At 41.6% G+C, this 25948-nt stretch overlaps 1 protein-coding gene across 1 annotated transcript in view; it reads right to left on the reverse strand.

Moving 5' to 3' along the window:
• Positions 1 to 25948, reverse strand: part of ANKH (ANKH inorganic pyrophosphate transport regulator) — a 103480-nt gene that overhangs the window by 14267 nt on the left and 63265 nt on the right. The window contains exons 3-8 of the mRNA XM_074899536.1: positions 22806 to 22924; positions 21584 to 21667; positions 18923 to 19093; positions 18201 to 18335; positions 15092 to 15184; positions 11167 to 11262 (exon numbers count right to left, since the gene is read on the reverse strand). Coding sequence (XP_074755637.1) covers positions 11167 to 11262; positions 15092 to 15184; positions 18201 to 18335; positions 18923 to 19093; positions 21584 to 21667; positions 22806 to 22924 — 698 coding nt within the window. The remainder of the gene's footprint in view (positions 1 to 11166; positions 11263 to 15091; positions 15185 to 18200; positions 18336 to 18922; positions 19094 to 21583; positions 21668 to 22805; positions 22925 to 25948) is intronic.

Here is a 25948-nt window from a genome sequence, read left to right on the forward strand (position 1 = left end):
GTGTCCTCTGAGAGGGACAGGTTTCTTGCCACGACATTTCTTCCTGTGGATTTTACTGCCTCTCAGTCCTCTTATCCCATGACTCTAACAAAGCCCAGTTGTAACCTTTGGTAATAAAGCAATGCAGAGATGTAAAATAAAGACAGCCAATAAAAGATAGGGAAAAAATGAACCTTGAACACAAATCCAGTGGCCTCTGCAATGGCTTAAACTTCTGGCTGCTTTTTGATCTCTGACACTGCATGTCACAGGTATATATGGTAGCAGCAAAACACAGTTCCCATGCATGTTTCTCTTCATTTATCTTTAAACTTGGGAGGAAAAACTACATGGAAGGCTAAATAAATGCTATACAGTACTTCAGTTCTGAAGAAAATACAGTTTGTACTGTTTCTTAAAGCCAATTGCTAGCTATGCCTAAGATCTTCTTTGTTATAAAAAGGTATTCCTGAAAGCAAGCAACAAATTACAGGAATGGAGAGAGACACTGCAGTAGCTACTCCAAGTGTGAAGCTCTTCAGCACTAAACAGGGGCAACTGATTATTCTCACAAGCAGAAAAGGAGATATTCAGGGAAAATCTCCAACTGTAAGCATGACCTTGAATAGGGGAGGATGAACTCTTGCTTTAATCTGGATGAACTGGACAGGGTGCTATCAATTACGATTGCTTTAAATTTTGTGGAAGGGGAATGAGGATAGGCAGTATTAATCTATGATTTTATACTGTGTGGCACATTGAAAAATGTCAATTATTATTCAGTCTCTAAAGTTCCACAGTCAGACTTAACTTCCTTAAAAAATGAACAAAAAACCCATACAAAAAATCATATAAACTTGTTCAGCTTTAGAAAATAAGAAAGGCTTGCCCTAGTTAATGTAGTAACACAAGCCACTTTAAGAAAGTTGGTTCTTAAATAATCTCCCAGTTATAAGTTCTAGTGCAGCAGCTGGTAACTGATGTGCTGGAACTACAAGGCTAAAAAACTCTAGCTCATGTCCCTGGCCATGTCTGTTAAAACACAAGCATCTCAAAAACTAAAAAGCATTATTGCCATCAGAAGTCATGTTACCTTTCTGATCCGGAATTCAAATTTCTGATTTCTACAGAGTAACTTACTCAATGCAATGATATGCTTTGAGCAGATGAACACTGATAATCTCACAGATTTCATTATTTAAATGAAAGATATCATCATGATGAATTCTGTTTCCCACAGTGTGGCTAAACTGCTTCTCCTAGTAAAGTAGAAATGCTACAGTAGACAAATCCTCTAGAGAGAAGAGATTAATGAGTTTTATAGCTGGGTGTCATATTGCATTCCCCTTTTGCAGGAAAGATGTAGGGTATCTGAAAGGCCAAAGCAGTTAAAAGTACAGCTTGTCCTTTTCAGACCCCGATGCTATTCCCTTGACCATGAGTAACAAATTCATGAATAAATGAGGCTTTGTTAACTTTAGTCCATTTGTAACTTCTTGTTCAGCTGTTGGGCTCTCCTGCACCATCACTGCACAAAGACTACATCCTTGGCTCTCTCTTTAGCATTAAATATTCTCATGTCTCACCACATCCAACTCCAGTCCCTCCCCTTTCCCAATTCCCAGCTTGGCTCTGGTGGGCGATCTTTGGAGTGTCTGCTATCAGTCATCTATATAAGAGTTGAGATGGGCAAGCGGGAAGGTTTTGGCACTGCATGCAGGCTAGGTGTAAAGCACAGAGAGGAATGCCTAAGGGCCTCAGAAATCACATCTTTGTTCTGAAAATGCTTTCTTCAGTTTGTGAGCAAAGAACTGCCATTAGCAGCCTGGAATGTGTATAGATACCAAAACTATACAAGTTGTAATAACTGGGTGATTTTCTCTGGTAGCAACCCTCTCTCAATACACAGAGGAAAACTGTGGCATCAGTCACAAGGAAATAGAAACAATATTTTTTCCCGTTCCCCTTTCCAGCACCTGAATCACTTGAAACTATGGGGTTGAGGTGGCAGATAATTGGCAAAAGGCCTTTTAAGTGAGGGCGGAGGAGGAATAAGGGACAAAAAGCCTTGATAGTCTCTTGCATTGGTCTGAATTTGCAAATCACTTTGCTCTCTTCTAGGCTGATCTTTACCAAACTTAATCAAGTGTGTACACGGAAACCTTCTCACTCTGTTTGCTCAAATGCATAAAGGTGAGGGTGTAAATAAATTCTGGAATTCCTGTATTTTCTTGGTACCTGACAGTCTAATACTGAATTCACAGTAGTAGTGGTAACTGACCTCATTTTCTTTAGGAAAGGGGAAAAAAGTTAACTACATTTTTGTGAAAGTATGTTCACATATAATGCTTGTGGCAAATTCTGTTTTAAAATACTTCTTTGCACACCCTCTGGCTACACTGACTGAAGTGCCTAAGGCATCTAAAAATTAAAGCTAATCTTCTGTCAGGTCCTGAATGCAATTTATTGTGTCTTAGTCTTGAAATAAGACCCTTGAGGTGTTTTGTCTCCAAAGATGGAAAAAAGCAAAGTGTACTTCTGTATGTATCACAACTCATGAAGTACATTCATGATGGCTAAATATCAGCCTATGTGGGACTCCGGACACCCAGTGAGAGCTGGGAACCGGCGTGCAGTAATTTCACGCTGTGGACACTCTTCTTCTGCCTTCAAAAGGTTTCATCAGTGAAACAGGAATATGTTCCTTGGTGTTTCTCAATATGCGAGCCTAATTCATATTACCCTGAATGGCAGCTAAAGATACCTAGTAAGACTGCAGTCAGTCTTGCTGCAGAGATGCAGAGTTCTTTGACTTCCGTCCTGTCCTTTTCCAACAGTTGCTTTATCGTCTCGTTGTTTAGCAGGACAGAGTAACTGAAAACATAAAATATATCAGTGTCTTATGTACGCAAGAGCTTTACTCAGGATGCTTTATCATGCGGAAAATGAACTTATTGGTAAATGCAGAAAGTGATACGAAATGACATATTTATTAGACTAGAGATTGAAAATTTGAGAGCAAAGGGGCCTACTGAAAACTGGATAGTTTTTGGTGCCCCTCTTGGGAAAAATCAGCGGCTGGACTGATGGCCGAGAAGTAAGATTTGCTGATTCAACTGGAAATTAAAACCTACTGAGTATAAAATGTTTGCATAGCATCAGGGAATATGTTAATAAAATAGTGCTATTGCAATAATATACTGAGGTGGTATGAATATTCTGTCTTCACTCGCACAAGCTCCGATTTTATCTGCCAGTCCCTACATTTCACTGGCTGGTGAAGCCTTGCTGATCAACAGGGGAGGAGAGCGGGGAAGATGGTATCCACTTGGCAGTTCCTAGTTTGGCATAACCAAATCCAAAGCAGAGCACAAAAGCTTGGCCATCTGGAGTTGCCTTTTAAACAGACAAGGCTTCTCAGCCTGAATGAAACACAGCTGCTTCTCTTCCACAGGGACTGGCTCTAGCTCTTACAGAATTAAGTTGAAAGCATCAACTACCCAGTCCTGTATTCTGTACTTTAATTCTTTCATATAGGGAATTTTCACTGTTACCCTGGCTTCCTTGTTCTTGATCAGGGGTTTCTTCTTATCTCCTAGGTGCCTGATGTTTTATTATAGAAGATAACCAAGCAGATGATGACTGAAGATTAAGCAAATGATGGCATGGCTTGCAGTAAACTGTCATCAAATGAACACTTTCCTCCTCCCCTCTTCAGCCTGAAACCGAATTATCCCATCACAGGGACCCAGCAAAACAAACTCTGTGACTCTGGAGCCCTCTCTGCTGTTTTAAGACTGTGATGGGGTCCCTCTACTGAACTGTGCAAGATCAGTTAAAGAGCCTACAGTCCCCATCATGTGCAAGATCAGTTAAAGAGCCTACAGTCCCCATCAGTCTGTCCCACTTTTCTGCCCATGGTTGCAGGGAAATAGGAGATGCACAGGCAAACATGTTAAATACTGCAGCTTAAAACTTCTGATCGTTACAATATAAAAAACCCCACTTATAATTATATATAACTACATTCTGCATATGATTATATACTTATCAGATACATATTTATAATTACATACACTATACATCAATATATAAGATGAATGTAACTACCAACTGATGATAGCTTATGCTGCTGTGCTACAAGATGTAAGTGCTAGAGAGCTGACACAATGCCTGTGTGCTGCTCTTCCTAAGGTGCTGGTAACTTCCAGCAAATAAAAGAAACAAGACAGCTGCCAATAGTAACTCCTTAAACTACAGATGCTCATCAGCAGGAGCCCTTAGAAATCAAGATGTGTTTTCTACCCTGTCAAAAGAGTGAGTTCAGATATAAATCTAAATATTACATTTAACAAAAAATAATATTTTATTATAGAGTATAAAAATTTGCCTAGTATATGATATAGAAAGTAACATTTTAAGTATTAGAAACATTTTAAAGCTACCATTAGATTCCTCAATTATGAACAAACCTGACTGTAAAGCAAGGTGACCTTTTGACAAGTATTGACACACACATATTCAATTCTCAGGTCCAAACGTATAAACCAGTAAACTGACCAGCTGTTAGCTCCTAAGTACATTAAATTTGTAAGCCTTGCATAAACTACAGATGCAGGAATGTAAATGTGAAAGATTTCCCTCCACACTGTCTTTCAGTTTCCTTTTGGAATAGAAAGGAATGAAAAATCACAGGGCAAACTTGAACATCTGGATTTTGTTTCTTAAGCGTTGTCCACTAAGTAAATATGAGATAGCATTCTACACAATTAGCTTCTCCCCTTAAGAAGTCTGTGTATTCATGAAAACTGCTACTTTCCTTGTTTGTCTGTAACTACATGTCCATTTAAAAAAACCCAACAAAGCACCATTGACACTCTTTTTATAATACCACTGGTACCATAATACTTAAAAGCTGGAGAGAGCTTTGAGCTGTTTATAACAGAACACATGTTAAAACTCAGGAGTACTGTGCAGCGCTCCTGCTGTACATGAACCTGGTGACAGACAGATGAATGTGGCGTGGTGCACACAGCATGTCACCCTTGGCACCTTGAGCCTGTCTTATTGGTAAGGGAAAACCTGTGTTGTAACACATAGAGCACTGAAAAATATGAAGATAAAACTGGCCACGTGTCTTGCTGACACTAGCTAACATGAACCATGCAGCTAACAGGGGCTGGTGTTTGGAAATGTATCCCTAAAGCACTGTGGTCTGTTGCAGCTGAGGCTGCTTTAAGAGGAAGCTGAACTGTAGTCCAGTAACTGCTGCTGTAAGAACTGATTGCTCCTTCCCTGGTATAAACAAACAAGTAAGCACAGACTATTCTGGGTCATTTTTAGTGACAGTGAGCTAGGGAGTTTTCACAGTGGTCTCTGAGAAACTGCTTTCTCTGACCAGCATCTTGTATGCTGCTCATGCAGTGATCTTGCTTCAGCCACATAAAGCCGGCTGTGCTTTCACCCCAATGGCAGTGACTTAAATGAAGGTGCTCAGAGCTCTTGTTAAGTCAGACACCACTTGCCTTCCAAGTAGACTCTGAGACATGAACAGATGTCACCACTCCCAGGCCTCTCAGAGAGTTAAATGTCCCACTTTCCCTAGTGCTGCTTGCACAATGGATGGCCTGCTTTCAGTTCACGGCACCCGACTTTACCGACTTGAGTGGGGTTTGCACACAGATGTGCGCATGAGGGCACGGCTGTGACCACCACAGGGAGTGGGCAGCAGGAGGTGCAGCGAAGGAGCTTGTGCAGTTCCAAAGGAGCCCTCTGCTCATGACTTTCATATAGCAGTCACTAACCTGCTAGATATACGAAATCAACCCGGAAAGCCTTGCAGCTCAGAGGCAGGTGACCAAACGCTAATCGCAATAAGCTGTCAGCAGCTAATATTAGCCAGCAAAAAGGATGTGAACTGACTGCAACTTCGTGTCATCACAGAAGACTTAAGGAAGAGCTCAAGTGGGAAATGGAAACAGAATTAAAAAGAAAGGGAAAAAAAAAGAAAGGTAAATTTGCAGTAGATCTGCCCTACAGTCTGACTTGGAAAACCCCTAAATTCAGCACTGTGGTGTCTGATCTCAGAGATCCACCACTATTCTAAGAAAAACCCTTGCTGAAGTGCATCCTATTTGCTGTTACTCCTGCTGGGTAAGGCAGGGTTCCCTGGAGTAGCTCACTCCTTCCACAGCTTGCCCCTCTACACACACCTTACATGTGAGGTAATGCTCTGCCCTGACATAGCAAACCTTTGCTGCAATGGAGAAGTGCAGTAATTTAGCACCCAGACAAATTATTTTGGGATTTGTGCACTGTAATGAGGCTGACACATCCCACAACCAAAGGAATGTGTGCTACAAATGCACCAGTTTTCTTTCTGGGGAATCCTGTGTCTTCACTTAGTTTACAACCGTGCAATGATCTCAGGGCTGAATTGTAGGTTCATCTTAACAGGTCTAACATTGAACCAAAATGTTCAGTTCTTCAACAGCCTTATCTGGCAATAGCAGCAAGACTGGCATTTGGAGCAGTATCTCTGCTTATATACAAAAAGAAGCATTTTTTACCAAAGTGCCTAATGACAATGAAGTAACAATAATGGCAAGCAACATCATGCACACTCTTTAAGCTGAAAGTAAATTATTAAGCATGCCTTATTTTCTAAAATCAGAACCAGTCTCTTAACTGTATGGACAAAGTTCTTCAGCTGAGTTCCTCTCCTCTACCATATAAATTTTACATTCAGCTACATAGCCACAGAACAGGACTGTTGGAAGGAGTCACTGCTTACTTACAACCAAAACATCAATACAACTAATCACATCAACTCTCTTACATATTTGGAATCTAATAGCTTCTACTTACAGCCTTGCAGCTTGTCTACAATTTTTTCACTAAGCAATACAACTAAATCCCAGTTTTTGAAGCAGCTTTAATAACAGCCTGATGCTTCAAAGCTATGAGACAGTACTTATGATCACACTCAGCAGAACACATTTGCATGCTGCCCAGTCACTCTGGGAAGGCTCAAGTGTAGCCTTTCAGATTCCATGAAGATTTAAAATAAAAACAAAGTTATGTTTCTTAACAAACTATGTTGTGGGTTTTATTTTCTCTGACCCAACACTGCCACTGTCAACACAAGATGAAAAAGTGCTTCTGCTGTAGTAGTAGGTTTACATTACTTCTTGTGCAGGCATGACTGGTCTGTGGAAGGACAGGATATTTTTCTTCCAACTCTATGAAATACCATGTCTTCAGCGACTGGGAGGTTTCTCAGGGTTTTACACCAGGGTTTTACACTGGGAGGGTACTTTCCTGAATGGTTGCTGCTCATACTAAAAGGTTAGCTGGTATTTTTTCCATTGGTTAATGGACTTTATACAATCATAGAATCATAGAATGGTTTGGGTTGGAAGGGACCTTAAAGATCATCTAGTTCCAACCCCCCTGCCATGGGCAGGGACACCTTCCACTGGATCAGGTTGCTCAAAGCCCCGTCCAACCTGGCCTTGAGCACTTCCAGGGAGGCGGGGGGCCACAACCTGTCTGGGCAACCTGTTCCAGTGTCTCCCCACCGTCACAGGAAAAAATTTCTTCCTTAGATCTTATCTAAATCCACCCTCTTTCAGTTTAAAACCATTACTCCCTGTCTCATCACTACACTCACTCCCTGACAAAGAGTCCCTCCCCATCTTTCCTGTAGCCCCCTTTACGTACTGGAAGGCCACTGTAAGTTCTCTCCAGAGCCTTCTCGTCTCCAGGATGAACAACCCCAACTTTCTCAGCCTGTCTTCACCGGGGAGTTGCTCCAGTACCCTGGTCATCTTCGTGGCCTCCTCTGGACCCTTTTGAGAAAGTCTATGTCTTTCTTATATTAGGGGCCCCAGAGCTGGACACAGTACTCCACGTGGGGGTCTCACGAGAGCAGAGTAAAAGGGCAGAATCCCCTTCCTCGACCTGCTGGCCACACTTCTCTTGATGCAGCCCAGGATATGGTTGGCTTTCGGGGCTGCAGATGCACATTGTTGGCTCACAGTTTTACATCTACCAGTACCCCCAAGTCCTTCTCCACAGGGTTACTCTTAACCCACTCATTGCCCAGCCTGTATTTGTGTTTGGGATTGCCCTGACCTACATGCGGGACTTTGCACTTGGCCTTGTTGAACTTCATGAGGTCCCACCTCTCAGCCTGTCAGGATGGCATCCCTTCCCTGCAGTGTGTCAACCATACCACAAAATTTGGTGTCATTAGCAAACTTGATGAAGGTGCACTCAATCCTTCCTTTATCTTTCCATCTTCTGGAATCCTTCTATATATGATCCACTGAAGAATGTATTTACATGGCATGTCTAAGTACTTGACTTGCTTTGATCTTTTAGTCAGCCTGGGAGCCTGTTTCCCACTTTTCCTCTGATTCGGAATAACAAGGTCTTACCAACAGTGATTGCCACTAGTCTGACTGTTACTCATTGCAGTAGAGCCCCTCCAGAAAAATACAGCAATCACCGATGGCAATGGGAGCTCAGCCACAGTGGCCATCTGACCTGGCTGCAACAGAGGCAAATCTGAAGTCCAGTTCCTTAGAACCTGTGGCATGTAATAACTTGAGTTATACCTGTGTCTACTGAGCTTGTGTGCTGAAGCATTTGCAGGCTCAGGCCCTCAAACCAAACTAAGTCTTTAGAGCTCATGTGTCTATTTTTCTGCTCTCTCTGTTGACAAGCAATCCTAAGAATCTGTCACTAGTAGGCAAAAATAGAAACAGGACAGGGAAAGCTATGAACCTCAAAAGTGTTTCTGGTATTTCAGTGCAGACACATCTCTCATGATGAGCCTATGAAAGAACGGGAGAACTTTTGGAAAAAAACCCTGTAAAGTTACAAAACAAAAGCCTACTGCAGTCATTAAAAATTACCCTGCAGAGGATGGTGATGGTAATGTGAGAAGCTCATGATCTATCAGAAACAAGTAAGCTGATAAATGCCCAGAAGGGTTAAGAAAATAGTTCAGAGAAAGCTTTGAGACTGAAATAGTATTCTCAGAACAATTTGTAAGGAGGAAGGCTTTCTCCTTTGTGGGTCTCTAACAATAATGACAGACTTCAAGGGAGGCTCCAGCTGTAGACAATGTAACTGTGGCTTGGCACAGAACACAGGAAAAACTCAAGGTGTGTGATGGGAGCTATCATGAGAGCTGCGGAAAGTCTCCAGACAACGGCCAATTCAATGGCCAATTTCCTACATGCTGTAGGGAATACAAGTTAGAGCAAGAGCTGCTGGTCTCTAAGCCACATGAAAGAAAAGTTCAATCTTAAAATCTAAGAAATTAATAGACAGAAGAGCATGGCCAGCAGGGACAGGGAAGTGATCCTGCCCCTGTACTCAGCACTGGTGAGGCTGCACCTCGATTTCTGTGTTCAGTTTTGGGCCCCTCACTACAAAAAGGACATTGAATGACTTGAGTGTGTCCAGAGAAGGGCGACGAAGCTGGTGCAGGGTCTGGAGCACAGGTCTGATGGGGAGCAGCTGAGGGAACTGGGGGTGTTTAGTCTGGAGAAGAGGAGGCTGAGGGGAGACCTCATCGCCCTCTACAGCTACCTGAAAGGAGGTTGCAGAGAGCTGGGGATGAGCCTCTTTAACCAAGTAACAAGTGATAGGACAAGAGGGAATGGCCTCAAGTTGCACCAGGGAAGGTTTAGACTAGATATTAGGAAGCGTTTCTTTACAGACCGGGTTGTTAGATGTTGGAATGGGCTGCCCAGGGAGGTGGTGGAGTCCCCATCCCTGGAGGTGTTTAAGAGTAGTGTTGATTTAGAGCTTAAGGACATGCTCTATGTGGGAACTGTGCTAGGCAAATGGTTGGACTAGATGATCTCCAGGGTCCTTTCCAACCTAGATGATTCTGTGATTCTGTGAAAAGATGCCACATTGGCTCATGCAATCTTGTCTTCGATAGTAGCCATCTGTTTAGGGAAAAAGTAAAGGAAACAAAGAGCAGAAGAAATCTCCTAATTCAACTACTGGTGGATTAAGTTGCTTCATTTTCAACTATGAAATAAGACAGGGAGCACCATATGCCATTTTCTCAGATTGGGACAAGAGGGTGGTGATGGTTACAAATGCTGCAGGCTCAAGTACTGTAAGGTTTCTGTTGATGTAAATTAGTTTCCCTTTATGCTCAGGCCATGTGTGACTCAGTCAAAAAGCTTTATACTAAAAAGAAGGGGAGAGAGAAATTATGTCAGCCCTCTGCCACTCCACAGTAGATTTGTGAACATGGGGACAAGAGAGTTACAAAGCAGCCAGCTATCCCATGGAAGGCAGGGAGCACTGGAGATAAAGAGAAAACCTGACTTGGTTATCAACAGAATCAATTTAGGGACTCTGAGCATCACCTCCTAAAACAATTGCAGCATTTCTCACTTTTCCAGTGTGAGGAAGGACTTTTTCTTTGAGAAACTTATTTTCTAGGTTCCCCTTGGCTTTTGTCCTGCTAGTGCAGGTGACGGAGGAGCTGTCATGGCCCTGAGGGCGCTGCCGGCCCTGACTGTCTCTGCCCAGCCCTCGGGGCTCCCTCTACCCTGCCCACGGCCCAGGGCCCCAATGTCAGCCCCCCAGGGCCACCAGCCCCTGCCCCAGCAATGCCGCAGCAGGGCCGGTCTCCAGCTCCCCACAGCCCTGCCCTGCCCGGCCATAGGCCCCTCCAAGGCGGGCTCACCCATGGACCCATCTCCCAGCCTGGCTTCAGCCTGTCCAGGGCTGGGGCTGCCCCGGTGCCACCAGCTGCCCTGCTCCTGGCATCCCACTGCACATGAGACAAATGTGGTTTTTCACTTTCCTGACATGCTGGTTACTAGAAGTTTTGTTCATTAAAAAAAAAAAAAAAAAAGATAAAGAAGGAGATCTCTGATATCTCCTTGCATATGGAGGCTGAGTTAAAATGAAAAGTAGTGAGAATTAAATAAATAACTCTAGCCCTTATGATATCTAGCTTAAGTTAATGATAGTTGATTTTCTTAGTACTCCAGTACTATGATCACACTCCCTCTTCCAGATAAAAGCAACAGAGCTTCATAAGAAAAGACAACTCACCTTTCTTGAACTGCTAGTGCTTTTAACATTAGGTAGAGAAGAGAATTTTCTGGTTGAGATGAAAACCAGAGTTGAACAAAGGTTTCTTACCGTTAAGGACAATGCCATGCAAACAAAAGTGAACTTCTTGATATGTGTTGCTGTGACGGTGCTGTTGGTGTTCACCAGTTTATTGCTGGGGTTATTCTAGGGTAAAACAAAGAGATAACGAGCATTAGCTTGGCTCCAGGCTACTGGGAGTCTGACAGCACCCGGGTCATGTGTTGGACCTGACTGTCTATGCCCTTGCATGTCTGCCTTTGCTTGTTTGCTTTTTAACCTAGAGCTTTCTGAGTACTTTGTACCACCACAGAATATTTTCTGCTTAAACTGACACCAACTACTCCTATGGTCACCGAGGGCTGAGTAGTCTCCCTAGTTTTCTAAGGAATAAGTCCCATTTAACAAATTCAGCTTTGAAAAAGGGTGATAGCCCTTTCTAAGGAAAGTCCATGTGATCTTTTTTACTGTAGTTTAAAGTCTGTAGCATGTTTTCACAGGAAAAATAGTTTCATTCCCTTTTACCACAGAGTGGTAGCAAATCCATACACCAATGCAAGCACCTTACTGATCCAATTAGACAAGTAGGTAATATAAACAAAGCTCCTGGAACAGCTGGCTCTGTTAATGCAGTTTAATGAACAGAACATAATTAGGACTATTAGATGTTCCACCTTGAACATGGGCTCTGTACTCACATGGCAGCGAAGTTTTATTTAAAACAACAAAAACCCTCTTCCAGGTGTTTAATATAGCAAATGAAGCTGAAGATTTAAAATTGCCCTCAGGGAACACATAAAAACAAACTAAATGGTTTGTGAAAGGAGAGGATGGGATATCACAAGCAGGGCACCATTAGGAGCCCTGTAGAAACAGGCTATTGGGTCACCTATTTCATTTACCCTGGAACTGTCTGATATACCCAAGTATGTGCCCATGCTGATAAAACCTGTACTATGAGATGTAGTACATTTATTCACCCTTGATGTAACTCAGGTAGAACAGCAGTATCTGTCACAGAGACAGCCTCCTTTAGTAAAGTTACTTGTAAGAGAAACAGGAACATCCTGGGAGTGGACAAACCTAAAGGGAGCTCTGTGAAGGGTGCACCATTTCACATGCATTCAAGTAGTTGATGGAATTTTGCAATTTAAAGCTTTTGTGGTAATCAGTGCCATGATGGCACCTGGACAGCCCCACGCTCCTGCCTAAGTAGCTGCTTGGAAGTTTGTGTGCATGAAGACACAGGTAGGCAACACAGACCTTAAAGCAGGAAGCTACTCGCAGGTCTGCCTTTTTTGGGAACAGGTTATGAAAATTCTCTGTAAACATTTTTTTTATGCATCTCTTCTTACTTCTTGTGTTTCTGAAAAAAATACTTTGTTGCTGTTAGTTTTTATATATGTGAGGACAGGCCTTGCTTACACTGCTCACAGGTGTGTTTAAACGAACCTGCTGCATGAAACTTTCCAACAAGGCTAAAATAACATAGGGGAAGGAAAACACACCCAAATCCAGCCATCCAAAAAGGCTGTGAAGAAAAAGAGTTCTCATTCATTCCTACCTTGCTGCTGCTAACTCTACCCTTGCTCTATTCCACCCTTTGCTCTAACTCTTGACTGCGTACCCTTTATTCCTATCTCCTGAACACTGTTTAGTTCTTGGATCAAAGCACTATGCAGATTACGGAGCAAAAAAGAGTATCCATTCCCACCTATTAATAAGATAAATAGTGTTCACAAGGCCTCTCAGTCGATGTTATTGCTCTGAATCAGACATCACAGTCCATTAAGAGTAATGGTATTATCACCATATAGAACACCCAACAGAGCACAGAATGAGGCTATGTCTGTGTTCTTTCAGAAAATCAGTAGTAACCCTTAACCTGAGTGTAACTGCTAGGCCATGAGGTTGCTCTGGACACAGAGTCTCCATAAAAGACTGAAGCAGGATCCTGCATCTCTCTTACAAATGTGAGCAGAGGTAACAATTTTCCAGTGAAGACAAGAATCTGACTTCTCCAGCAGAGCCACTGAAGAGGGGCACAGTATCTGGATTCCAAATCCCATCAGCCAGTTAAGGCAATGAAATGTGCTTCTGAAGGCCATCAGCATTGCCAGCTTTCTGAGTAACTGACAAAAGAAAATGGGAGTTTGCATGCACGCAAACTGTTTCAGCATCTGAGAATCACAATGGAGGCTTTACAGAGTCCCGAAATAAAAAGCACTTCTATCTGGACTCTTCTGAGAAAGCTTTAGCTTAAGGAAACAAAACTTCTGAAAGGCATGGTGACATGCGAATGACATGTGACTGAGGGTAAAGCGATTCTCACAGCCATCTGAAAAACCCCACTGTGGGTTTCTGGTTTGGTATTTACTGTCTGAAAGGTACAGTGGAGACATTTGCACACATGGTTGCCAGGATGAGATACCCTTTATACTGCTGCTACCTCACTTAGCACATTTTATGCCAAATTGCTCTTAAAACATGCACCTAAAATCCCCATTATATACTTCTTTGGCAGTTAGATAAACTGTACGTATCTGTGCCTTACCCTAGATTTTTCTTCCTCACACTTGTTCCACAAGAGCTCTCTGAGAAGCCTTTTAACTCAAATAAACAAACAGACAAATCATGGTCTAATCCTGTCACCACTGAAGTTGTCAGCACATCTTCCACCAGCTAAATGAGACCTGAATTTAGGAGTCTTAATTTTGCTTGGCAACAGTGCATTTCATTGTGGCTTGTAACAGATGAGGTCAGCAGCCCCTGTGTTTCCTGTCCCAAACCATTTCTATCTTGCAGTTTATTGGTTTTGCATCTGCTGTTCCTTTTCAGCAGCATGACCTCTGAGAAAGCCTTCATGTTGTATTTTATCTGACAGGTTCAATTTAGCTGTACACAGCCAGGTTGGGAAGTTATGACCGATTTGACTTTTCTTTGTTTTGTTTTTAAATTCTCCTTGGAAATATGATGGATCATACCAAACACGGCTTGCTTCAGTTAAATACATCCCAGAGCAAGCAAACATTTTTTCATCAGTATTTGGAACTAGGAAGTTCAGTTACTAATTGTTAAATACAGGAAAGCAGAGGATCTGGCATTTGAATTAGAGTGTCACAGGACATAACTGTTCTTTGCACAACATATGGACTAATGAGTACCAGTTTTAAAACAAAGAAAGAGTCTAAATAAAATGAATTTTGGTTATATATTTGCTCTATGCTCAGTTCCAGAAGCAGTCCTTGCATTCTTGCATTCTTACATAATGGCATGATTTGCCAACAAAAATCTGCATAGCCTTGGTCAGCTAAGCCAGTACAACTAAAATAATGTATGCTATCTGTGTTACTGTCAGTCTGTGAAACAACCTTTGCTAAATATTAACATATGCAAATGAACCCAAACCCATTTGAGAGATACTGCAGAATGTGGAGCAGAGATGTGAGCTTGCTCAGGCACTGATGGACACTTCATGAGAAATCATTTCATTAGCTAAGCAGCTACATCACAGTGAGTAAATAAGTGAGGACTTCTTTTTAATCCTTAAAAATACAGCACCTATCTATTCAAAAGGTAGCTTAATACCTTGTAACACAGAGCTAAGGTTGAAATTGTAAATCAGACAACAGCTTGCAGCCACCAAAACCCAGTTCATTTTAACTAGGATTTTCAGAAAATCTTACCAGTGGGACAAAGAACAACAGGCATCAGAAGCAAAAGTAAAGAGAAGCAAGACAGTAGATGGCCATTAATACAGCCCTATTTAATCTCTGGTTGGTTTATTTTTTAATGAATCTATTACACTCGATTATGGAGCCATGACCTAACTTTCTTCATATTTGGTTGGCAGAAATCCCTCTGACATCACTGAAGCCACCCCTAAATTAGAATGTTGTAACAGCGAGAAAGAGGAGGACCATGCATGTGAAACCACACGAAAGATATTTATTACACCCCTAACATGGGCACTCACCTTGTCAAAAGCAGGGTATACTGCTCTGATCTCTGTCAGCCAGCCATACGGCATGTGTCCCACAGGGTACGTAGCTGTCAGAATTGCCACTGCCTATAAAAAAAGAAGGCAAACATGTACTTCAAATCTTTGAACAGAACTGTTAAACTAACATAGGGTGCCATTTCCCACCAGTATCACCACACTGACCTTGACACAATGAGAAACCAGTCAGATGCTTGGAAGCTGTTTGTTTCAGGAAGGCCATCAAAATGGCCATCATTTGGCCTGGCATTTTAGGCTTACAAAATCTTTCATGCCATGAAGCTATGTTACTCAGTTTATTCATTTCACCATCACTCTGATACTTTGGGATAATGGTTAACCTGAGCTGGTGTATGCCCCTCAGCCAGCCGAATACCTCCCTCCCACATTGCTTCTCAGTTATTTCACCTACACCTGAGTAGCAGAAAGCCTTACACCTCATGGTAACTTTGGATCATATTTCATAATTTTAATTGATATAAATTTTACTTGGTTGTTCATATGTAAAACAGTTTCAAGTAAGACAAGCTACAAAACAGTAGGCCTCAGTGACTGACTGACTTTGGGACATTGAACTGACTGCTCTGGGGCAAGAGGCGTGACACAAAAAAACCCCCTCTCCTCACTTTGGTGTTCATCAGCAAAAACCAGACAAGAATTAATTCCAGATGACCATTTTTATCCTGAGAAACAACTCACTGCCTGCAATTTAAAACCACGCCCTTTTGCACTTTCACAAGTACCGTCCAAGAGGTGCATCAAAGACATAACCTCCCCCCTACATATTAATGTGTATGAAGATTTTGCTGATGGTTCTGATTTCTGAAGAAGTTCAAATACATGTACTCATGTCTTCCACGCAGGAAGTTTAGGGAGCTCTTCCTGTAACTGCTTGGAAATCTACTGTCACCCCAAGTTTTCTAGTCCTCAGAGCCGAAGTATGCATCTGTACTGAGAACTGTCTGACTCTCTTAATTCCACAAATCAGTGTTTGACTGCTTTTTGTCTGCAGGTTCAGATCCATTAGTCTGCCTAAATTCAGATTCATTTCACATCTGGCAACAGTAGTGTTAAGAACTACTTGACTACTGCTGTCTCTGTTTCACTTCTAAACTTTCAATGTACATTTTCTTGGTTATCTGAGCCCATCTTCCCATTATAAATGTAATTGCTGTCATTGCTTGGTTAAAAGGTCTATACAAACACAGGACCATGTAGAAAGCTAATTTGTTCCCTCTGCTGTTTAAAAAGTGGGGGAAAGTAGTGACATCCACAGAGAGGAAGGAAGTGGAATAGATTCTTCCCTGTTAATGATAGCTTTAATAATGTTTAATACACCTTGAAAAAGTAATTGGTTCTAAGAAAAAAAATTGGAATTTTAAGATAGTATCTTTTTTAGTTGCAATCCCCCCCCATTACTGTATTTTCAGAAAAATTTCCGTCTGTGTGAAACCTACCTAGGTTAAATCTGATAAAGAATATAAAAGATATTTCACTTATTTTCATAAAGCCCCAAAAGACTGCAAAGACACAGTAACTCTTAAAGAAAACAGTATTTCACTATGACATTTTGTATGCTAGATTCCACTTGGATTAAATTATCAAAGCTTTTAGCAATTATTTTTCTTCTAGTATTTCTCCTCAGTTGGTGGGATCCCAAAATATGTGCATGAAATCTTTCCTAGATGTCTAGGACCTTTTTTTGACAGGTGAAAAAGTCCTCCTTCAAAGCCAACACCAAAAAAGCTACCCCAATCACTATAACTTTGCTGGCAGTCCAAACAGAAGCAGGGTGAGTTGGCCAATGCAAGCAGAGTTGCTGCCCTCATAAAGATGCTACAGGCTAGCCCTGACATCCTACCCACACTGAAAGTTGCTCGTATTACTGAACAGGGAACCTATAAAACTCTTGTGTATACTGACACAACTGTACACTGATGGAATCTGTGTTGCCAGCACCTCCCTTTCAGAAGCAATTATTTCAGAAATCAGAGAAAGTTCAAAAATGACCATTACTCTTAGTTCAAAAAGGCCAGCAAACCACCAGCTATGATGTGTTCGGAGTCATCCTAATAGCAACAAAACGCAAATGACTAGCCATGAAATGTGATGCATCTAAAATCAAGTCACCAAGAAATGCAGAACTGATCTCTGCTAACTCACTCTGTCTCCCCTTGTACTGAGACTGCTATTAACGCATAGACTGATCCCTTATTTACACATGTAAAAGCGTTACATTTCCTAAATTCTCTCTCCACAGCTGTTTATTTGCAGTCACTGGCAACTCCTGAGCAAGTGAAATACACAGTATCACATATGACAAATTAGCAGTGTTGAGAGAACGTTTGTTAGGCATCAGCTGTTTGAATTTTCCTTTCCATTTAGTAACTTACAGCTTTGTTTTTCCTACAGAAAAAACATGAGACATTTGCTAATGACTACGTGGATCTAGACATCCTCCCACTGAACTTTTCAGGAAAGGTCCCCCAGACTTCTTGAGAGAATATGTCAGCCCATGGTGAGCACTGGTGAAGGCGCTGCATTACAATCAGAAGTCCAGGTCCCATCAGGTGTAGGAGACTACTGGAGTAATCTGAAATTCCTCCAGAGAAAGCGGGTGTATTTCATATCCCAACCAGAAGACAGATTTTTTTTAATGTGCTTCCTTATGTCTCTACCCAGTTCTGTGTGATGCACTGACTGCTAATAGTAGTTTCACATCAGTTTGCACAGACATAAATACATATGACAGGAAACAGATGGAACTACTGATGACTGACCTAAAATCTCTGGGATCTGAATGCTCCACAGCATATGCACCTATGTGTGGAGCATGAAAACTATGGATACAGGACCTGTCCAGTGAAAAAATTCTACTGGTCTTGTTGAGGGTGAGGTCCCACTAGGCCTGGCAGAAATGCTCCTGGTAAGAGTCCAAGCAGTCTTCTTCTCAAGGATAAAGAGAGCACTAAACAGAAACGTACTTAAGACAATTTTTACTTGTCAGCATGGGTGAAAAGAGAAACACAGAGGTAACTACATGTAAATGATCACTTGCAGTAATGGTGAGCACCGATTTTCTTACCTCTGTGGCTGCAGAACTGCCACCTAGGTCCCGGGAGACAAAAAGGTTGACAATGGGCCTACTTATTCGCTGAGTTGCCAGAATTAATGCCAAAGGCCACCAGAAACTCAGCATCTTCCTTATTGTAGCCTCTCCCTGCAACACACAGGAAAAAATAAAAAAAGGAAGTGAGTTTGGAAAAAACCATGGTACTGAACCAAAAGTACAGAGAAAAGATTTTTGCTTTTTCCATCCATTGTCAGTTTGGTACATTCATTTCAATAGTTTTCAACATGAGGAGCCTAAAATATTTTCACTCATGTTAGTAATACTGATTCAAAAGAAGCCGTGTCATGGATATCAATAAATAATGTATAATGTATGTATTTGAATAATTTGTTCTGGCTACCAAAGATATGTGAAAACCAGTATGACATTCGAGGAAAAAGAGGAATTTTGAGACCTTCTTCCCTGTGAAATAAGGTGCCCACTTAGTTCATGCTGTGCTGTTTTACAGCTCAGTACAGAGGTGCTCAGCAGACATCACATCCATACCACAAGAAGCATTGCCTCATGTGTGTTGTTGCTGGAATAGTTTCTACCATGCCTCTTTAAGTGAAAATGTTTTTTCCTGCAAGACAGAGAGGAGGCCCTTCATGCCTCCCATGGTTTAATACAGTATTATAACACAAAGCAAGTTTAAAATTATTGAATTCAAAAAAGCACAAAGTATTAAGACATACCCCCATTTCAGGCCCACTTCTGTCAGGAATGACATCATGTATGTTCCTGTAGTATCCGAGGCATAACGTGGTACATCGGACAAGTGCTCCCATGTATAAGGACAAGATTGGGATCAAGAGAGGCTCCCTGCATTCCAAGTGACTGTGAAGCAAAATGGCTACAAAAACAACCTGCAGGGCAAACAAATAAATCATTAGTAATTTGTGTTTCTTTAGGGCCAACATATCTTCCATCTGACTCCAAGCTAATCTGTCTGAACCAACAACCATGTAAGACTACAGTATCTCTGTGACTTCAATCGAGTTTGTGGCATTTGAAACTTTAGTCAGGACTCCCTCTCCATTATGTCATACAAATGAGAAGAATGAGAGTTAACATCATACAGAAGCTCTATTAAACAGTACTTGAAGGTATGGGCAGGTGTCAGATTAGGAGCCATAAATAGGAGAAGGTTAGCATCAGAGTCTGGCAAGGTCTGGCAGCAAGCATGTGGCTGAGTGTTGCCCTTTCCAGGAGAATGTGCTATTCTGATATACGCTGAGGCTGGAGACGTGCCTCTAAGGTCAGCTCCTAAGCCCTACTTTTTTGGGGGGGAGGAAGTGGCAATTTAAAAGCCAGATGTTTTAAAGTATTCACTTCAACATTTAGAAGCAGGAAGTTTTATGACATCCTAATTTTCTACTTTTTGGAGTGAAATTTCAGTATTTCATCATTCTCTCTTCAGCTGAGTGCCATACTGATGTAAATGAAATGGAAACTTTTGGGCTAATGAACTGCTCATAATTCAGTCTCATAAGATTAAATGTTCAATCCAAAAAATGTAATGGAATTGATGAATATGATATTATTCTCTTTTTAAGTACAGAGCTGATGGTGTGCCTGTTAAATTCCAAATGTCTCTGGATAAGGGGGCATGACTTCAAAGCCAACTGTGTTTGGTGCTGTGAACAGCAGAATCAAGGACAACCCTGCCGGGACACACTGGCATTCAAGTGAGTTACAAGAAATACAGAACAAATTGTTCAGGGGCAGATTCTCTCCTTCATTGCTAGAGCTCAAGAAATCTTAGAGCTTAAGAAAAATCACACCATGCAAATGTGCATTAGGCAGGCCACACTGTATAAGGATTTGCAAAACTGCTCTTTTGAACCTTACGAAAGAATTGTTTTTCAGTAAACAGAAGCAAAGTCAGTCACAAAAAGTGTGTCTATGAAGATATCCAAGGAGAATTAGCTACTGTCTGCACACCTATTACTTGTGCAGGGAGCAGATGTAGGTATACAGAGTTCTGGGGTACGAAGAGTCACAACTTTTTGTCTTCTGGATTTGCTCTTGCTCTGCACAATATTTTGTTGAGAGAAAATGACAGGTGTCTTATTCTTCACAACCCTGGCATGCCACTTGCCAACCATTGTGGAAAGGGCATGTGTACCATGGCCAAAATAAGAATTTGTTTCTGTATTTAGCTGTATATGATCAGACATGCATCTGGTGTCAGCAAACTTCGTAGGCCACATTAGAACAAGAGCAGATCCTGAGGTTTAAAATCATTTACAGTAATTGGTATTATCTTCAGGGATTTAGTGTAGTACTGTAGAGGGGCAGACCTGTCAAACATAGAATAGCAGCTGACTGAATGGTTCAACCCGGTTTATGGCTCACTCATATTCAGTGGGAAGAAAATGCAATGGAAAATTGAACTAAGTGCTGTTGACTTCATATATCTTTTGATGTTGTACTCTTACTATCCTCTTTCCTACCTAGCCATTACACCATTCAGCTGGTAATGGGGAAGTACATGTACTGTTTTACAGGTGTTGAGACTCTCCATTTTGTAATATTTTTATATATGCTTTAAAAAGAGGGCTGTATATTGGTTCTCAAGTGCTACAACAGTGGCCATCAGCAATGTGTATGAATGTTGTTTTTTAAGTGCATCTAGTACAAAGCAACAGGATAGTTAACACCTCCCTTGCAAATGAAGCATGTGGTCTTCTCTGCATCACCCAGGGGCTATCACCACAGATCCCTTCTGCTGCAGTTCTGAGCCATCACCTTTTAGATCAGTAAGAGCAGTGCCACACTAGCACTCAGAAGATGGCTTACACTACTGCATTTCACTAGATTAGACAGCATGTGCAAAGCTGACAGGTGAACTAGAGAATCAAGCCTTCACTTCCCCACCTACAAGCCCCACTCAGGATTTCAGTGCAACTGTGCAAAATGTGGGGGAGAATGCACAGGGTGGAGAAAGGTCTCTTTCAAAGCACTCCATCAGCCTCAGGATTGGTAGCAGCCATCTGTTTCTTTGCCTAACCTTTCTTTTGCCAGATGTATATGTAACTTGTTTCTCAGCCATTCTGAAACAGGGTTGTGGAGGTGCTGGAAGACATGGCTCAAAACAGTCCTGGTTTCCTTCTCCTGACAATGGCTTGGGATTGATTTGATCCAGTCAAGTGAGACCAGCCTAAACCACAACTGTCAGCAAACAGCCTCCACACAACAGGGAAACAGCCAGAGAACAGCACACAAGATTACTTCCTCTGGTGTGTTGTTCACGGTAGAGAAAGAAGGCAGTCTCTGTGCAAGAGAGTTCCTGTTTAGGAAAGCATCTAGTGCTTAACACAACAAAACCAGTGACTGCTAAGAGGAGTCATTACCTGAGCTATGACATCTGAGATGGAGGCACATCCCACTAGGAAACTGTACTTGTGTTTCAGCAGAATCCCAGCATGGGTCCATGCCTGAAAAAAAGCAGAGAGAAGAGTCTGGGAAGTGATTATGATATTTGTGAATGATTTCAGGTCCCAGAATACTGTTTTCTGGTTGTTATGCTGTACACAAATAACTTATAAAGCTCTTTTCCACCAGCAGTACCTGGTGTGAACCTGGGCAGACGTTAAGTCAGTAATGCACAGAAAGCACTGCTGCATTCAGTTCCTCATTGCCAGGGCAGACAGGGAGAATGTGAATAATTTTATAGACTATATAGAAATTTCTGAGCAGATTAATAAGAAACTGCCCCTTCTTCATAAAACAGATGCTGCACAAGATGCATTACCATAGTAAATAATTTGAGGGAAAAAAATCTTTGTTCTCTTTCACCAGCTGGATGCAATTCTGGAGCGCAATATTCACTGGCCCACTGAGTTATACCGAGTCATGTCTGGGAAAGAAAACTTAATGATCCAAGTTCTTTTTATTGTCAGCTACTGTTTCAACCGACAAAATAGTAGAGAAAGTGTTGGTGGCATGCCATGAGAAGGTTATCCTTTACCAGTTTTACACAGAAGTAGAGGTATTAAAGAGAGCTGCCATATTTTTATGTTGTGCAGGCCACAAACAGTAAGCCTGGTGATCTGGGAAGCAGCAGCCCACCCCATGTGTGGCTCTCTTGCCCAAGCATTTGAGATACAGTGGACTTAGCTGTGCTTGAAAAAACTGATGGTTAAGAAGTATCTTTTCAACAAATTTGCTTTGAGAAAATATTGAGCTTATTCCTGTGAGCTCTGCAAGTGATCTGGGAATCCATGGCAAAACCAGTTCCTTCACTACAAATTGAAATGAGAGGACACATACAGACAACTGGTGCAGCTCTTAAAATGACCAGTGCTTTCTGGCATACACAGACAGAAACTCTAACAAGGCAGCTGATGTTTTTTACATTTGTCATGATTTCTGGATGTTTAAAGTCCACCCAGATGCTTTTTCCAGGTAGCAGGAGATGATGTGTCAAGGTATATTCAGTTACCGCTTGCAAAGGACACACCTTCCTTCTGCACACCTCCATTTTCCCATCACGTAACAGACTTTGTGAACTATGGTCACCAAAGAAAAAAAATAACATAAATATTAAAATTCAGTTCTGAATCAGGCACTCACCATGGCATCCATAAAAGGGAAGGCAGCAAGATAAAGAAAGGCCCTCCGAGTTTTACTTCCCACTGATTCATCCACATGGTGCAGCTTATTAATAATGTAATACCCCAAATCACTATACGCTGTAGAGACACAAGAATAGGAATGAATAATAAAGGTTACATATGGACCCTGGGTGAGATACTCAGAGGTACCTGAAAGACTGTGACGCCTAGGAGCTCAGACACGCATCTACTTAGCAAACAGCTGCAGGGGCTTCAGGATATTACAGCCTCAACAGCTGCTGTTTATGACTAAGGAGAGCTCTCATGGTTCTTTTTCAAGTAACCTTTGGCAGAGGAGTGATAACAAATGGATGGTTTGGGAGATGGGTATAGTAAATGCCACATCTGTTTGCTAAATGAACACACTGGTACTCCAGAAAATCTACTGCTCTTTCATTAACTCAAGACTTTTTGTTATAAAAGCTGTTTTCACCAGGCATTGTGTATTTCATGGGATGTAGTACCTTATAAATTCTGAAACCATCTATTGTCAATGCAATCTCATGACATTACTTGTAAACCTGCCCAAAGCTGTAAAAGGATACTATGAATTGCAAAGGCATGCAACAAATCACACCCATTATGCCCCTCCCTTACTCTGCCTAATGATCACCTCTGCTGGGACCTGTCAGGGCACTGCGCCCTTCACTGTACAGTCTCTGAGCAGCCTCAACCAGCCTTAGTTTCCTTCCTTATCTAGAGCCAGCATGTCTGGAGCCACAGGTCAGAAAAGGGCACTGCTGGTAAACTGGTTGCCACTTCCAATCACCTGTCCTGTTTCAACCTGTGACAAGAATTTTTTTAGTGTTGGGTAACATGCCTCTTGCCAAGTCTCTCTTCCCAAGGCACTTGGTTGAAGACAGCACAGATGCAGGGACTCATCACACAGCTCTCTAAAGAACTGCTTATGTCTCTGTTAGTACCTATGTTATCCAGCTGTTTCAATAATCCCAGAGTCCTCCCCATGGCCAGGAATAATGAAGAGCTCGCTATGACTGGAGTCTCTGAACTATGGGGGTTTATATAATATGCACAGTTAAATAATTCAAATAGTTTTTAACCTTTTATAAACTATGTTTTAGACCTGCATATTATTCCTTAGTTTCCTCTATACACTTGTAATAGCTGTTATAAGAATTATTAGGTTGTAAAGTCAACCTCCCAACACAAGTAATGGGAGAACTGCTTGTGTCTGGGGAATCTTACTGCAGTTCTCTTCCATTTGTGTCCTTTCTAAGATAATTATTTCAAATGCAAATATCTATCTGATTTTCTATTTATAACAAGCCTATTATCGTTGTACCTTCATACAGGGCATTTCAGGAAAGTTATCTTTTTCATGCATTCAAGTCACATAATCGGATTAACAAATGCTAACACTAGTCATCTAATTCAATTTTGTTAGCTTAAAACTAACTCTCATAATTCATAAACAGTGTTTGGAAGCAATTAAAGAGGAATTTAAGTAATTGTTTTGTGATAGCTTAGGGATACAGCAGTTAAATGGTTAACAGGACTGAAAAGACTTTCTCAGTCAGAACAAGACAGAGTAAATAAGGTAGTAAAACAGAAGGCAGTGGTATGACAGCACTGGGAACAGGCACGACCCTCATTCCAGATAACAAGGACTGTCTCAAAGATGCTAAAATGTTACAAACTCTCCCTTCCCCTATGCTGGTCCCTATCTATATGTCTTTCATCTGAACTATGACTGTTAGACTCACAGTCTCCCAGTTCACCCAGTAATCCCCAAGTTGCTTAGCCATACTCCTGAAGCACTCCCAGTCTTGTTTCCATTTGAAGGGGGCTGGGGAAAAACTTTAAACCAGGACTCCAACCTCTCCTCAGTTGACCGGTTTAGTTCTTTAAGCATTCATGTGCTTGTTGCAGTCCGGTCACACATCAAGAATGGCCTCTTTCTATTTTTGCATGATACCCATACACCAATTTTCGCTCAGTATGTTGAAAACCCTGTTATGCATGGATTTTTGCCTGGTAAGTCCTTGTGGAAAGGTGCTTTTATGGCATGGAGCACATGGATGTTTCCGAATCAATTTATTTGAATGAAGAAGTTTGGAAGGCATGTGAAACAAGCCACCTGTGAGGGCCAGATTCATCAAGCTGTCTCTTAGGTTCTGTTGAAGTTACTTTACACTTCTCCTGCACAAAACCTTAAAAACTGCTGCCAGAAACACACCAGCCCTATTTCCTACATGGGGACTCTGAGTCCAGTTGCTGAGGAACCGGTTTCTGTGGAGGGGCTGCCACGAGCAGTACAATGCTGGGAGGACAGCATGATGCAGAAGTCACTCTCCGTGCACTTCACCTTGGCTTCACTTGCTTTAAAGACTTTTAAAGTGTTTAGAAGGTGAGTAGTAAGTAACTTTTTGGGCTCTAAAAGCCATTGCAATGTTTAATTTTAATTTTTTTTTAAAAGTTTACCATCAGAGAAAAATTCACAGAATCAGAGGGGTCAGAGGCTGAACTACTCTCACTTCTAGGAACAGACTACATGGCTGTAGTTTACTGGCAGGGCACTCTCAAGGGACCTTTACCACCATAGCCCACAGCAGCACAGTTTTAAGATTTCTAAGGATATCAGCACTGTGCTCTGTAAGCTTTAAGATTCTTTTTTCTCTCCCCCATCCAAAAAAAAAAAAAAAGCCTAACCACACTTTTTAATGTGATTTTGATTTTAAAATCATAATGGCTAAGCTTAAAAGATAGTTTTAAAACAGTCAACTATTCCACGTCAATGAAAGCACACAATCACTTTTGCTGATGTCCATGAATGTTTCCATCCTCAGAAAGAAAGACTCGGCAAGCTGAGATTTACTGACAAATATACAGGCATGTGTCTCTGAGCTGTGAATAAAGCAATTGCTGATGCAATTAGAACTTAACCTTGGCCAACCTTACAAACTTATTATGAAGCATGGTACAAAATAACACAGGCAACAGAGCTGAAGAGTATTACATGAATCTAAAGCAGATGGCTTTTCCCATTCCTTGCATCATTTCAATCAAAACAGAGAAGTCCAACTCCAAGACAAGCTGCCTGTTTGCTCTCCTCTAATAGCTCATTTATTTTGATATGTCTAT

Source organism: Athene noctua, chromosome 2, assembly GCF_965140245.1.
Source record: "Athene noctua chromosome 2, bAthNoc1.hap1.1, whole genome shotgun sequence".
NCBI lineage: Eukaryota > Metazoa > Chordata > Aves > Strigiformes > Strigidae > Athene > Athene noctua.